Genomic DNA, 16,830 nt, shown 5'->3' with positions numbered 1-16,830 from the left:
GATCTGCCAAGCACAACACGAAACCTGGGCCTGTTTATGGACATAACGAGCGCAGCGGGGAGGCAGCAGCTGCCCGCTCCAGAGGCTCTCTGAGGCTAATAGAGCTGATCCTTTCCATTCACAGCAACTGCATGAGAGAGCCTGGGGTGACTGTACAAAAACAGATAACGGAGTATTGATGAAGCAAAAATTAAGCTTTAAATGACCAGGCTCATAATGTATCTTGCATTTTAAGATTAGATTCTTTATTGTCATTGTACAAACATACAACGAAATTATGGACTTGCCACTGCATACATTAATGAATAGTTAAAAGTGCATATTACAAACAAAGGCCATATTGCGCTTTACAATATAAACTGTTCATGAATCGTGTGGTGCATATTTTGATATACCTGTAGAGTTTTCCAGATGGAAACATTTCAAAAAGGTGATGGGAAGGGTGACACGAGTCCTTCAGAATGTTATGTGTTTTTCTGCAGGCAACGGGAGTTAAATATGTCGTCCAGGGCAGATAGCTGTTGGTTTGTGATGTTCGGTGTTGTATTTATGACTCTCTGCAGGGTCTTTTTATCAGCTGCAGAGCTGCCTCCATACCACACCAGCATGCCATGTGTTTGGACAATCTCAATGGAGCAGCGGTAGAATGTCACCGAGAGCCATTGTGACAGGCTTACCTACCTGAGCGTTCTTAAGAAGTACAGCCGCTTTTGAGACTTCTTGACTAGCGCCGTGATGTTTATCCTTCATGAGAGGTCCTCTGAGATGTGTTTGCCCAGAAATTTAAAGCTGGACACTCTCTCCAGCATCTCCTCGTTGATGTGCAGTGTTGTGTGAACATCCTGTTTCTTTCTAAATAATGAGTGATTACTGTGAACCACTCCGTCAGCCTCTGTTCCTCCTCTCTGTAGGCAGACTCATTGCCTCTGGTGATTAACTGTTTGGGCCCCCATGGTCTTGAAAAACCTGGAAACTGTATATGAGGAAGCCTGATTTTTAAAAGTGAGACTTCTAGACCTGGAAAAAATGTACAGTAATAAAATATTAACATTTTTCTTTGCATTTTAATGAACATACAAAGCTCATACAAAGCTTAAATATTTTTTCAGGTAGAATTTGTTTGCAAAAAACATCCTTATCCTTAATCCTTATCCATCACAAACAACTGAAAAATACATATATAGGGCTTTTAAATATTGTTGTGGACAATGGGGAGCCTTGAAGTCAAAAAAGTTGAGAACCACTGCTTGATACTATTACTATGTGCCAACAATTACCCCATTCAGGAATCTTAGAAAAAAAAATAATTAAAACAAAGGTAAACAAAATGTAATTGAGAATTCCATTCCAAGTTTCCTTAGCTTAAAAAAAACAAAAAACAAAAACCATCTGAGCAATAAAATTTTCATCTGCGTTTGATTAAAACAATTAAAAGTGCCTCTAATGGTACATGATGCTTTTTTGGCTGAAATAAAGTAGCAATTATATCACTTTTGTTTTCGATTTGTTGCTGCCAAAGGCCTTCATGAAGCTTTCAACTTTTCAATGTGGAAAAAAGTGGAATAGCAAAAACCAAGCAACACCTGAGACGCAGCTTACTTTCCTCTCTGTCCTGCATATGACCCTTGTACCAGTTGAAGACGGCAGGTCACAGCCTATTAAAAATACATGCTATTGTAGAGTATAAGACCTGGGCGTCAAACCCATCCAGGTATCAGATGACTCCTTGACGACAGAGAAAGAAACAAGACAACAATATTGCTGCTTTAACCAGATGAAGCTGTGAAGAAAATACATCTGGTAAGTTTACTAGACTAACTTTATTTAAAACTAAACATGTCATCGTACCATAGATGTGATTCTAGTTGAAAATATATGTACTTGGTTGTGTTTTTTAGTCTGAAAAATTTCCATCCAACCTTTAAATTAGTTTGAGATGGATGACTGCTTCCTATTTTCCAAAATAACCTTCAAATCTAATGCAAATTACTTATCAAAGTAATCTTCATACTGTACAGTGAAGGTATTTTTCAAATAATCAAGAATTTAAATTAATCAACAAAAACATGTATCAATATAATATTTGTGTTCAATTTCAGATGTGAATCAACAGTAACGAACTAGATTTCAGTGTCTTTCAAAGCAGATGACTGTTATCTCTCTAAAATACATGTATAGTTTTCATCAGGATATTCAAGTTGTTCATGCATGATTTAAGCATGTGTCTGCACCTTGGCTGTTTTCCTGCCATCTGCTACTGACACTGAGCACCTGATGAAATTGCTCAAGCATGCATTTTACTGTAGAACAGGAGTTGAACCTGATTTTTTTTTTTTTTAATGAAATGTTTACTTTATTACCAAGTGTGGATAAACTAAATTATCATTTAAAATAAATGTATTTGCATTTAAGAGAGAGCAAGGATGGAAACATATCAGAAAGAGTCCATGAAACGTATCCGCAGACATAGTCAGAGTGTCCTTCAAGACCTGCACCTCAAAGGGTTCAAAGACGAAGTCAAAGTTGTAAGTATTGTAGAATATGATAATTTAGCCTATAAATGGGCTGTTGTGTAAGATGTATATATTCCTTAGCTTCAAGAAAGAAAAAAACCCTACAACATATGAGAAATAAAACTTTCCTCTGGGTTTGATTAAAGGGATTAAAAGGGCCCCTGATACACCAGGCTTTTGGCTGAAATAAAGTAAAAAAAAAATAAAAAAAATAAAAAGATTAGTTGCTGCCACAGGCCTTTGTTGAAGCTTTTGCCACATTTTTAAATGTGGGGAAAAAATGGAATAGTGCTAAACAACACCTGTTGCTGACACTTTAGCAATGCTAAATGTTTTTTGCAATGCTTTTAATTGTACTTTTATGTACATTGTATTTTTAGTTCTTGAAGTACATTTAAATTTTTTTTTTTTTTTTTTTGGGGGGCATTTGAAGGTTTAAACTAAATGCATTTTAAATTTGAAAAATATGTTCCCTTAGGCAGCACTATTCACAACATACAGTATTTAGCATATAATTGAAATATATTTTGGCCAGAAACCAAAATGGTCTTTATTCTGTTTATCCTTACAAATAAAAACCAAACTTGGGCATAACTATCCTTTTAAAACTGTTCTTGTATTTGACAGCAGACTCGATCTCGAGGTCGTAGGGGCGAGAGACCTCTGACTCCCACATGGCGTAATTCTCTGGATAGCGTTTTCACACGTAAAGGCAGCCTCATTCTGTTGGATGGAAACAATGCTGTGGAAATTTACAAAGTAACTCAACAGATAAAGCACCTTCATGTTGATTCACAGTACCAAGTGAACAAAAGAAATCTTTTTTGTCTCCCATGCTGAAATTCTTTGCTTTAATCTGTGCAGTCCAACAAGTCAAGCCAGCCAGGAATCAGAGGACGGTTGAGTGACTTGTACCTTCCTGCTATCACAGGAACGATGTCAAACCTGCTGGCAGCAAGGGCCAAACTCAGTCACTCATGTCCTTATCTCAGCACTAGCAGACGCCGCGGCTCCACCTCCTCCATCAACTCACAAAGAGCTCCTGACTTCAAGCAGGTGAGCCGGCTCTGACTTTGTTGAGAGATTTGACACAGCAGCTTTGAACCAGTTATAAGTGATGAGTTATAAGTTACAGTTGGCCAGTCTGTATGACAGTCTCTTTGCTTTGGAAAAAATAGTTCCTAAAAACTTTCAGGGCATCTTCACCACAGTATTTGTTAAACATGCCTGTCACCTTACTGACTTCAGGAAGAGTTACTTGATGTGTAGAATATTTGAATTCTGTCTTCCAGAGTTACCTCAAAGCACAGAAGGAGTCCAAGAAGTCAAATGTGATTGTGACGATGATGTACTTGGGGCAGGGGCTTCCTGGAAACGCTCAGGATGAGATGAAAGTGCTTCAGCAGATCTGTGGAGGGGAGAACATCTGTGTGTTTAAAGGATTTGTCCAACCGGGAGGTAAAGCTCATTATCCTGTTACCACACTGAATACACTGCTTGAGATCTTATGCCAAGAAAAAAAGAAAAAAAAAAACATTTATAATCTAAGAAGCTATTTTTTTCTCAAATCTAAATTCTGACCACATACACAGTAAGCAATTGTTTTACTTGTTCTACCCAACTAAAAAAAAAAAAAAAAAAGAAAGCATTATGCATTTCAGCCCTATGTATAATCAAAAACTGTATTTTGCTGAACTAAGTAACTGAAATACAAAATATGAATAATGTAATTATGTAATAAAATATAGTAAACCTATCATAATAGAGTAACAAAAAGCACAAATTATGTACAATTACTTGTACTGTAAGCTAAAAACAACATAAGTATTCATATTTTTTTTTACTTTACCGGATAGATCTGAAATATTTATTATACTACTGAAATAAATTACACATTTAAATAAATATTAAATGAAATGTTTAAACAAATTAATATTAACAAAGTTAAAAAAAGTAATGTGAATTACTTTTTACCACTAGAGCAGATTCAGTTCACATCCCAGAGACATCTGGGCTTCCCCTTCAGTGCTACTATCTTTGTGAATGGAATCATGGCAGCCAGGATCAGTTCCTGCTGTGAATACAGATACGCCCCTGGCTTTCAGCAAGGCCGCAGGAGCTGCTTCAGACTGACCCGTCTAAATGGAGGGAAACCCTGCTACAAGTGAGATCAAGAAACGATTTAATGCAGGACTTTTTGGCAAGACCAAATAGGTTGCCATTGTAAACATTTTCTCCATTTACAGATGTGTGAATTCAAGGCACGGTATTGGCACCCCAGCGATCGATAGTCCAGCTCCAACCTTAACAAGAGCCATCAATTCTAATGAAGGTTGGTCTTAATGCTGCTACTGTTACATTTTCCCACTGGCATTCTTCAAAGTAATGATCCAGGGCGCATTATTTACCGAATGCCTCGCTGTAATCATGCCTTCTGTGCAGGTGTTATGGATTTGTGCCCTTCTTCCCCCTTGTTCATCCCTCTTGGAATGGAAAGATCTGTGCAGAAGACCAGAAAGCTCTCAAAAGATGGAGGTGCTTTGTCAACTGATAGTGAAGACAAGAATGGCAGCGTGAAAGAAAGAAGACATCACAAACGCCCTAAAAAACCAAGTAGTCAGTGGGGAGAGGGCCAAGGTTTGGAGGAATCGCAACCACATAAAAATGGAAATGAACTCGAAGACAAACCTCCTTCCAACACCAAAGAACAAATGCAAACATCAGCAAAAGAAAATGTGAAAGTGACCAAAAATAAAATTAAAGTGCCAGGTGAGTGCAAATTTTTTCCAGCAATTTGGTTCTCTACTCTTTATTGTGCCTGTGAGAGGACAAGGCCGTTGGATAGAGTTGCTTGCCAGCACAATGTAATACTTTGAAGTTGTCTCACGAAAGGCCTTTGCTGTAAATCACTAGGTTGTATTTTATTTTAAAGACAGCACTATCAAGATTCAGGACAGTTGCATTTCTCAAGATTCATTGCAGGAAGGAAAAACTCTGACTAAGCGTGATGAGGAGAAAACTATGGATCCTTCGAAGTCGAATGGAAAAAGCAGGAACAGGGGAAGACTGAGGGACTTCTATGAAGAATGTGTTGAAATGAGCACTGGTCTGGAATCAGGCCTAGACCAACAGAGGTGGTTCAAAGTAAACAGTGAGTCAAGAACTGTGGCTCTCTGCTCACAGACAGGGTTTCCCCTGAGACTTTTAGCCTGATTTAGAGAGAGTCAATCATTTTACCATAAAGGTTATGACTAAAGTGATTTCTAATTCAAACATATACTAAGGATAGTGTAAAGTTTTAAGGCCACGAGCACTGGTCCCATTACTCTACTGACAGGCTACTCAATTTGGGACAAGGACCAAAAAGAAAGACCACTTTAGACTTAAGATCTGATCTCTTCATTTTGTATAGTGATTACTTATATTAATGAGTTGAGTATTGTATGTGCACTAAGCAGTATGGCTAAAATCTTATATTAGGGTAATGAATAAATTCATTTATGGTTAAGGTAAAAAAAAAAAAAAGGAGAAGAGTATTAGATTATTGCCCTAAATTTTTTTAGATACTATTACAAAAGCATATAGTAATGCACATTTTCTTAATAATCCAGTGAATCTCATACTTAACAACTAAAAGATGATTTATCTTATTTCGCTATTTTCTTATTTTTTTATTTGGAACTTGATGGACACAAACCAAAAGATAAGATCATAACAAATACGTTCATAACAACCGAATAAGTCTGGTATCAGTGCAAAAACAACTGCTTCACATTAAAAAGACCCACACCATTTTTATTCATTGAGTACCAGATAACATAGATGACATATTGGCAAAAATATATAGACACACTTCTTTTTCCAATCGGACACGGTCAAGAAAGGATAGGCTAAACAATTCTCAAAACCTGTCATGATGAAATGTATGATGAAAAGTGAAATAGTTGTGTTTGTATTATCTGCTAGAGTTTGCGAGGAATAAAATCAAAGAGCAGCTCACTTCAGGACTCCCTGCCAATGGCTCGGCATCAGAGGTGGAGCTTAGTGAGGAAAGTGACAGCAGTGTCACGGAAGCAAGGAAACCTAAAATCTATAGCAAACAAGGTTGGTACAACTAAGAAGATCAGACTTTACAATATGGCATTGTTTTATGACTAATATCTAATACATTATCTTCAAAAGTTTGCAGAATTTTAAATGTTTCTGAAAGAATTCTCTTATGCTCAAAAACGCTGCATTTATTTGATTAAAAACACAGTAAAACAGTAATATTGTAAAATAGGATTACAATTTATAATAACTGCTTTCTATTTTAATATATTTTAAAATGTAATTTATTTCTGTGATGGCAAAGCAGAATTTTCAGCAGCCATTACTCCAGTCTTCAGTGTCATATCAAATAAATGAAGCCTTGGCAGTGCCTCCATTGTAATTAATAATCCATATTACAAAAAATAAAACAATGCAAACATTACAAAACGTGACATTAAAATTGTGTATAAATCACTTTCTACTTTTTTCTAAAGTAACACTGTTTAACAGCGACAACAGCAGGTAAAATTAAGGCCCCGATAAACGCACGGCAAAGTTCTTTTTTTTACGTTCTTCGCTTAGGGGTAAAACAAAGTTCGAAATACATGACCAGCGATATACTTACTGTTAGCGAACATCCAACGCCACCCACTCTGCTGAGGGCGCCGTTTACATGAATATGTAAATATGTGCGGCGAACTTTCATCTTAATAACAAATAGCAAGCATTTTTATGATAAAGCATTAGAAAAATTATGCCCCTTTTCACAAGATGTAAAATAAGTCTCTGATGTCCCCAGAGTGTGTATGTTAAGTTTTAGCTCAAAATACGAAACAGATAATTTTTTACAGCATGTTTAAATTGTCACTTTTTGGGGCTCAGAAAAACCCACCATTTTAGTTTAAATGCAAATGAGCTGTTGCTGCCGGCACTGAGGGCGGAGCCTCGCGAGCTTGCGCTCAGTGTCAGGAGGACAATCTCATCTCATATGATAATATCAGAACAGAAACTCTCAGTAGCGGAGTTCATTTCGACTCCGAGTCAGACAATAATGCCCACAGAGTCAGAGAATGCTGTATGGAAATATAACAGGTATAGTTTAATTACGGTTATAACTTTTTTTTCATCTTGCTTTTATCCACTATTAGTACAAGCCTGTTGTAGCGGACCGCGTCTGAATGATGGCCAAAAATATACTGATGAGTTCGATTAAGTTTATTGTACATCACAAAAAAATGAAGTGTTAGTTTTACTCCAGAGAATCGCAGTAAGAGCTGAATAAACACAGTATAAGAAGTGCGCATTAAAGTCTTATCCATAAATCTCCCTTTCATATCATACACAGCGAAGTACACAAGCTACTTGTTACAACTAACAGTAAACAAATATATAAACACCTTTTCAGTGGGTGCTTAATAAACTGGTAAACTTAATATCCGTAAAACGACTCGATGAGCTGTCAGTAACGTTAGACCTATCTCCGGAGAGTGTAAACTGGATCATAAACAGTTGGTACTGATCCATCCTCGAATAACAACGAGAGTAAATGAAGACTGCTATGTTCATTCTTACATCCAACAATGAAACACCTCAATCGCTTTAGGAGACATTCTTGTCTAAAGCTGCTCCGGCGTCGAAACAATGGCGGACTGTGTACAGCTCACTCAGGGCGGGTCTACGCTAAAACTGCAGTGTCGTCAGTCAACAGTCGTGGGCGGGGCTTGTGCAAAAGTACATTACATTGCCCCGAATCTGAGAACAGCTTGTTCTGAGACAGTGCTTATGATTTATGGGGATTTTAAAAAAAGCACTGGGTGGATTTTTATCATTATAGGGTGGTTTTGTACACACACTGTCAACACACATTTATGTTCAAACGTAATGTAAAAGTGAATTTTGCATAATAGGTGCCTTTAACATGAAAAACAGTGTCAGTGTTTCTTTTAATCAGAACAACTTCATTTTCTACTATAAAGCAGCTCTCCAGTGTGTACATTTTCACTCGCGGACATCTGACCTCGAAGGACTGAACAGGAGAAATTAACCGGAAAAGATTTTCACGTCAAAGAAGGCGGAGTCTACGCGCACACCCACCTATTATGTAATCGCCACGGACTAGTACAAATGTGTTTACCAGCTGTAGCAAACTTTTATGGAAAGTTCCCTTTGGCAAGTTCCCTTTTCGAACTCTCAAAACAAACTGCAAACGAACTTCATTTTGGCCTGATTTCGATTGAAATGATGTCACATCAATTGGTTCTTTGATTTCATCAGAATTAATGGGGGAAAGTCATGTGAGAGGAGGCAATGCCTCCATTGCGCTATGATTGGATATAATTGGTTATTGTTGGATATTATGGCATTAATGGGAAGAATAATTAAAAAAGTAAACAAACAACTCGGCCACTTAGATATCACCGCTTTATGTCACATCAAAATCAAACTTGAAATGGCATGACATATGATGACTGTGGGGTTTTTTGTGAGCAATCAGCTTGGTGAAATTAAAGGTACATCTTCGTGTCTGTGACCAGTGTTTACCGAGCTTGATGAATGATGAAAATAAGACTATTAAGAAAAACAGCTGAACATCATCACAGCTGAACATTATTTCACAAATAAAATATATTGTTTAAATTGTTACTGCCTTTAGTTATTATTTTGAAATAGATGTAAAAATGCTTAAACTAAATTGATGAGATTTAAGTACTTGGTTTTAATAAATAGATCATTAATTGCATAGTTAATGTAAAAATACAAAATAGAATTGTATGTGGTTTCTCGCTTTTTTGATGTAATGTTTTTTTTAAACAGGAAAATGTTACAACATTAAGTGTAACTGCATGGGACATGAATGTTATTTTTTTTATTTTTTTTTATCCCTATTTCAAAACGTCTCAGTTATGTAAGTAACCTTAGTTCCCTGAAGAGGGAATGAGACACTGTGGGAACACCTTTGCGTGATTGCGTCATGAAGCATGTATGAAATCAGTCCAATGGCATGACGGAACATTATAGGAATATGACATCATCGACCAGGAAACTATAAAACATACCCAAACCAAAGAGTGTTAGCTTCTGTTAGACCTGCAGCAAGTTGTTCATGGCCATTCCAGGGAGTATGGCAGGGTGACATAGCGTTTCGCTCGTAACCGAGACATTCCCTTTCAAGGGAAAACGTGCTGCGTCGAAACGCTATGGGAACGCTACACCCATGCCGCCATATGAGCAAGTGCTCGTCCATGTGAAATCGTAACTTCTCAGAAACTTCCTCAATAGGCTTGAAGGGAGCAAAAGAAAAGCCTTAAATACTATGGCCAGGTCCCAGGCTGGCACCCTCGTACGGACTGCAGGTCTAAGCCTCAAGGTGCCACAAAGGAAATGGGTGACTAGAGGGTGTCTCCCCAAAGACACATCACCCAAAGGATTGTGGTAAGCAGCTAAGGCTGCCACACACACCTTTATTGTGGAGGGGGATAACCCTGCGGAGAATCGCTCCAGCAGGAACTCCAGCGCTGCATCCACTGGGCAGTTAACTGGGTCTAACTGGTGACTTCTACACCATGAAGTGAATAATCTCCACTTCAAGGCATATCATTTCCTCATGGACGGAGCTCTTGTCTCAACAACCTTGGTTGAGCTACCTGAACTGATGAGCTGGGACCCCTCAGAGGCCAAGCCCACAGCTTCCACAACTCTGGACTGGGGTGAAGTATCAACCCATTCGCCTGAGAAAGAAGGTCCCTTCTAGGCAGAATCTCCAGCGGAGAGCCGTCAAGGAGAGACACCTGGTCCGAGAAACACAATCAGGCCGGCCAGAACGGGGCTACTAATAGAATATGGACCCCGGCCTCGCCGAACTCTCTCCAGAACTCCTAGGAGCAGAACGATCAGGGGAAAGGCATACAGATGTAGCCTTGGCCATGTACCATAGCGTCCAGTCCAAGAGGAGCTGTATGAGTGAGGGAGAACCACAGTGGACAACGTGTCATCTCTAGAGATGCAAATACATATACTTTTGCTAGGCCGAAATTCTCCCACAGGGGCTGGGGAAAGCACACTCTTCTTGGTGTTCAGCCTCAACCCCAACTTTCTTCATGTGGGCGAGAACGACATCTCACGTCGAACCGCCAGCTGCTCCGATTGAGCTAGAATCAACCAATCGTCGATGTAATTTAGTATGCAGATGCCCTGGAGTCGCAGAGGAGCTAGAGTTGCATCCACACACTATGTGAAAGTGCGAGGTGACAAAGCTAGGGGAAAAGTAAGAACTCTGTATTGGTACGCTTTGCCACCGAAAGTGAACCTCAGAAACTTCCTGTGTTGTAAGAGGATGGATACGTGGAAGTATGAGTCCTTGAGATCTAGCGTGACAAACCAGTCCTCGGACCTGATTTGTGACACAATTTGCTTCAGAGTAAGCATCTTAAATTTGAGCTTACACATGGAGCGATTTAGTTGGTGCAGATCTAGAATCGGACGCAACCCTGCATCCTTTTTCGGAACAATAAAGTACCAGCTGTAAAACCCGGACTCCCTGCTGGAAGGAGGAACCTGTTCTATAACCTCCTTTCGTAGAAAAGATTTTACTTCCTGTTCAATAACCAGAGCCTGCTCAGGGCCCACCACTGTAGGACCCCGCTGAACCAGGGTGGGCGAGACCTGAACTGAATAGTGTAGTCCTTTACGACTGTCTGCAGGAACCAATTGAGATATATTTGGCAGACGTAGCCACTCTGCCATAAAATCTACTAAGGGAACCAGTCTCTCGAGACTGTGTCGGGGCTTTGAGGGACGATGTAAAGTCAGGGGAGAGATGGCTCGCAAGCGTCATTTCAGCCCTGGGCATCGCCCCATAACCGTGTTGTTTTGGCCCTAAGATGTTAGAGTATGTAGATGTTGGTGGGCTAAACAGTACACATGATAAGAAACCGGTCTTTTCCATGACGTCGACACCTCAGGGTGGAGGTCAGGAAAGAACGGCAAGTCCAGATGTGGAAGTTGTTTATTTTGTGATGGCAGAAAGCATTCGTCTAACTTGCTTTTATGATAAAGCTCCTGTTTCTCGGCCGGCCAGTAAATTATTAGTTTAGCCATGGCACGAGTAATAACCACTAGCTCCTCACACGCAGGAGACTGAAGTGACGAGCACTCAGTATCTCCTGTCTCGATACTAACAACATCCAGCTTCTCAGAACTGAATAGTTGTTGTACCAGAGCTTCAATCAGGGTAGAAGTAACTGCAAAGCGTGCTTCCTGACCCTGAGATGAAACACTGGACCTGGCAGTTGAGGGCAGAGAAAGGGTGAAGCCCGTCTCTAACCCCTCTGCCAGATCCATTTTCAAACCCCATATGTTTTTTTTCCATATGGCGAAAACTTCTGCCTAACAGAATACTAAGACAGACAAAAACACCAGGAACATACAGTTTCTCAGAGAGTACTTGCTGAAGGCACAGAAGCTAACCTTTGGTTTGGGTACGCTTTATAGTTTCCTAGTCGATGACGTCACTCGCCTATGATGGTCTGTCATGCCATTGGACTGATTTCATACGTGCTTCACAACGCAATCACACAGGGGCGCTCCCACAGCGTTTTGACGCAGCGCGAGTTCCCTTGAAAGGGAACATCACTGCATGCCACATAGTATACACAGTGTGTAAAGGCTAGTATGTATGACCGTTATGACATTCTCAAATTCTTTTGAAGGTCCAGAGGATGAGAAGCAGCAAGACTTACAAAAACAGGTAATCCTAACTATAAAAATGAATTTCTAAAATAATTTGTCTACAAACCAAATAATACATCAGATATTTCTACAGTAGGGCTGGGCGATATATCGGATGACATTGTTATGGGCATCTCGTCAGTAAAGCCGGTTCCTTGATTAGTAGTAAATCGCCATCACCTGCCTTCAGATGGAGCGGCATTTACTACACAGAGCCGTAGTTCACTGACAACCGGGGCAATTTCCACTTTATTATCACGGATGTATCGCCTGCGATAATTAATGCGATATGGCTCAGCTTGTCAGTGAACTACAGCTCTGTGTAGTAAATGCCGCTCCATCTGAAGGCAGGTGATGGTTTACTACTAATCAAGGAACCGGCTTTACTGACGAGATGGCCATAACAATGTCATCCGATATATCGCCCAGCCCTATTCTACAGATAACCAAATACAGCTATAATATTAACCCTGATTTACTAGGCCCTGCTTTTGTTATGAACAGTTTAGCAAAGGAAGTTGCCTTGTTTACTATTGTTACCTCCTTTCCCTGATGGAGGGAACAAGATGTGTCGATTTGATGGGGAGCCCCAAACACCTCTGATACTTCAGAAAAGGCCAATGAGAATTGGCGAGTGGAATTTGCATGCCACTCCCCCAGATATATGGGTAAAAGGATTCAGGTTTTTGCTGAGGAGCTGAGATAGTGTAGCTTCAGTGGGTAGTTCAGTGTTGTGCCTCTGAGCCTTTTGTGAAGAAGCAAGTTAACAGGGATAGCCCATAGGGGAGGATCTTGTACTGATATGCTCGTCCCCCGAGGCCAAGCCATAGGGACGGTCTGTATCGAGGGAGAAATGAGACATGAGAGTATGAGTCTTTTCTGTTCTATCACAGTGAACCAAACTTGAAGGTGAACACATGTGAAAATGTGTTTCTGCATTAACCTTGAACGGGAGCTAATGTAGGGCCCGATTCAATATAGGCCTAAGATTTGCAACCTTCACATCGATGGAAAAAGGACGCCGTCGAACCTGAGTAGGCACCTGGTGAACTGAATCGTGTAGTCGAGTCGGATTGTTCTGATAAGCTGGCACAACAGGGTTGCAAAATTGGTCACGAGAGCATTTTCTGCAGAAGGCAGTGCGGAGGTGGCCTGTCCAGCAGCGCTGTAAGCTCTTGACGTCATGGATGATGTGAACTTACCTGCTTTGGATGGGAATCTCAGACATTTTCTCCAGGTGGCGGCGTCTCATGGGCACAGGAGCACCGCAATCGCCCGCTCAAACTAGGAATGTCAGAGTAAACCCTGGCTGACCCACTGTCGAGGGTAGTGAAGGTGGAAGATCCTGCTAAGTATGTTCTCGCAGTAAAACCGACAGTTGAGCTCCTCGTGCACCTCCGAAAAGAGACCCAACTCATCCATGAAGTCAACCGGGAGAGACAAGCATGCTGAGGAATGAAAGGTCCATGGGAACTCACCAGGCGGAAATGCTTCCATTGGCACCCTCAGGTTGTCCACAGCGCTTGTCGCCGAGGCCTTGTGCATAGTAGCAGAAGGTCCAGGATGGGGAGCAACTGAGGTGACTTTCTGTGTAGAAAAGCAGATACTGTAAATGGCCGGATAAATTCCCATGGCCAGGCTCTCCCAGTGAGTGCATGTACCATCCACAAAAGCTGCTCCAGCTAGGGCATGGCCCAGACTGCAGCAGTGTCATCAAATCGACACAAGGTCGAAGTGACTGACAGATAGGGAACCCATGATTTCCTACCAAGAGAGAAAACGTCTACACTACACCAATCTGGCTTCACACAAACATTCCTACAGTGTATCTGAACATTATCTTATAGCCTTCCAATAAAACATATCTTCACAGTCAGTAAATTCCAAGATAATGTACTAAATCTTGTTACAATGTTAATATTCCAATAACTATATCTAACTAACAATAAATATTAATTTGAAATTTATTGAGCAGAAAACCACATTATTGAATAATTTTTTTACATTTAATTCTTGACACACTTCATGAAATAATAGAAGGCTGGCATTACTTTTATGAGCAAGAGAACATTTTAGATATTCTGTAAACTGAGAATATATTATTAGAAAAATCTGCTCTTTGCTTCAGATGGATGCCATGACAGAAGTGCTGAACAATTCTGATGAAGTGGAGCAGCTAATCCTGAGAAACACAGGTCTGACTGATGAACTGCTCAAGAGTTTGGCAACAGCGCTCAAGAGAAGCCCATCTGAAGTCACGGTGATTAACCTTAATCTGAACCAAATCGGACCCCCTGGAATCACTGTTTTACTAGACCTTCTGCAAGCCAAACCACAGATCAAAGAACTACTGTACGTTTCATGCAGACATTCTAAATATGTCTAAAAATAAGCTGACTTTACAGGACAGCTCTGATAAAGAAACTCTTGAAGGTTGTTATAAATCATTATGAATGATGAAGGTCTTTTTCTTTCTTCTTTAGATTGTTTGGAAACCAACTTGGCGATCTTGGAGTGCAGACCCTGCTTAGTGGATTGGCTGAACTTCAAAATAAAACAGCAGCGCTGCATGGAAACTCTGACCAGATCTACTTCTCTCCAGTTAGCATTGTGATCAAAGAGTTAGACATAGGTGGAAATGGCTTTGGCAGTCATGGCCTGAGGGTGCTGGCCACGTTCATGAGGTATCATTCCCACCTTCAGTATCTGGGCCTGGCACAGACATCATGTTCAGACATGGAGGCTTGGACAGTCTTGTTTGAAAGCCTAAAAGTGAACACTTCACTGACACACATCATCTTAGATGAAAGCAGCCTTGGGGACAATGGTATCAAGCTGTTTTCTGAGGTGCTGAGATCAAATGAGACTCTAAGGAAGGTGGACTTAGATACTAATGGTTTTGGTGAGGTTGGAGGACATTACCTCCTGGAGGCTCTGCGCTCTGGGGGAAAATGTTCCCTCGAGCACCTCACCCTGGAGGGGAACTACATCAGCACTGCTCTTATGGCCAACATACAGCAGGAACTCAAATCTAACAGACCAGCTGCTCTGTAAATGGAGATGCATCATCAATTAATTTCTGCTTTACTACTCAAACCGCAAGTGGGATGTAAATAAGACTGACATCTTTAGCACAGGACAGAGGAGAGGAACTTTGTGGCCAGTATGTGGGTGGCTTCCAATAATAAAAAATAAATAAAAAAAAAATGCTTTATTCAGTGATTCATCTACTTGGGAGTTTAAACAGTGAAGGCAAAACTTCAAAGAAATATTTGCTTGGGCTCTTGACCCGGTCTTTACACCACAAGCCAACAGATTCTCCCACTCACTTCTTTGAAGTTTGTGAATTGTCCGTGCATCTAATGGAAGGTGAGACGTTCAATTTGGTTCTGGGTAATATAAGATACACAATTTATTGGATGACAAGTAAAATCATCTGTACCTGGAAAGCAGAAATATAGTTCTTGATAAGAATTTGCCTTAATAATCGAGACATTATTGAAACTTGTTGCAGTGGACTTCAAGTCTGTTATATCTATTAGGTTAACATCATAAAAAGCTGACTTTTCTGTTGCCTCTGGTTCAAAAGATAAGAGCAGACCTCTATATCAGATGTTATTTTCACACATTCTGTGCTTCCATCCTACCAAAGGAAATAATAAAAGTAAACTTTGGGAATTTAGTGCCTGACCATGCACAATGTCAAAAACTTTTCTCATTATATAGACCTGATTGTAAATGTTGTACTGTATTTATGCATGATGATATTATGAACAAAGAAAAACAAACAATTAAAGTTGATTACCTCCTTTGGACGTAAAAAAATAACTTGCTTGTAATACTTAAAAGAGTTTTTTTTTTTTTTTTTTTCATCTATGAACGTTTCACCTCCTGACCCACATCCACCAAAACTAATAGTAAAACAGTATAAAAGTGTTATTATTTGGGACAAATATTCACAATGTAAATACTGAGAATTCATGGCGGAACAATTTGGAACCTTTTTTCCGATTATCGCTAGTGAGATTTCACCGTTAACTGAAACAATATTCATGGGAATGAAAATTGTTCTTGAGTATATAATTCATGAGCAAGGCAAGCTGGGGTCTTTTGGTGAAAACTAGAGTACAATGCCTTGATTCATAGACAACTAAATGAGTCTCAGACATTCACGTTACAGTGGAATGACATTGTTCCATCAACAAGGACGTTTGGATAAACCTAGATCAAAGCATTTCACAATAGAAATTTCTGCTGGAGGTTGTAGCTGTGCCAGCAAGAAACATTAGCGTGCCCTTTGTGTTCTGTCTGGTAGTTCATTTTCTCTTTATCTGCTGATGAGTATCATGTCAGATCTCCTTCAAAGCTTCAGCTGAGAGATGGAGAAGCTCGAATCACTGATAAAAGGCATTTCCCTCTAAAACATGATAGAAAAAGAAAAAGCACATCCATGTATGTCTGAACATTCCCATAATAAGACTCATGGTTTTTGTCATTGCCGCCCTGTCCCTTGATTTGTGCAAAGAAAGGATTAATAGAAATTGTGGTCAAGGTGTGA

At 40.0% G+C, this 16,830-nt stretch overlaps 1 protein-coding gene across 1 annotated transcript; it reads left to right on the top strand.

Moving 5' to 3' along the window:
• Positions 1–1,564: 1,564 nt before the first annotated feature.
• LOC307159121 (uncharacterized protein) lies at positions 1,565–15,326 on the top strand (the record flags this gene model as incomplete). The annotated part of the gene is made up of 13 exons (XM_079872334.1): positions 1,565–1,800; positions 2,419–2,525; positions 3,141–3,272; positions 3,378–3,569; positions 3,806–3,971; positions 4,494–4,677; positions 4,760–4,845; positions 4,956–5,282; positions 5,485–5,664; positions 6,480–6,617; positions 12,254–12,291; positions 14,401–14,624; positions 14,756–15,326. The coding sequence occupies exons 2-13, from the start codon at positions 2,424–2,426 to the stop codon at positions 15,324–15,326; spliced, it is 2,340 nt and encodes a 779-aa protein (XP_079728460.1). The 5' UTR covers positions 1,565–1,800; positions 2,419–2,423.
• Positions 15,327–16,830: the final 1,504 nt, after the last annotated feature.

This window comes from Squalius cephalus, assembly GCF_949319135.1.
Source record: "Squalius cephalus genome assembly, chromosome: 5".
In the NCBI taxonomy this organism is placed as follows: domain Eukaryota; kingdom Metazoa; phylum Chordata; class Actinopteri; order Cypriniformes; family Leuciscidae; genus Squalius; species Squalius cephalus.
The sequence above is the reverse complement of the archived record's forward strand: the minus strand, read 5'-3'. Positions and strand labels throughout refer to the sequence as shown.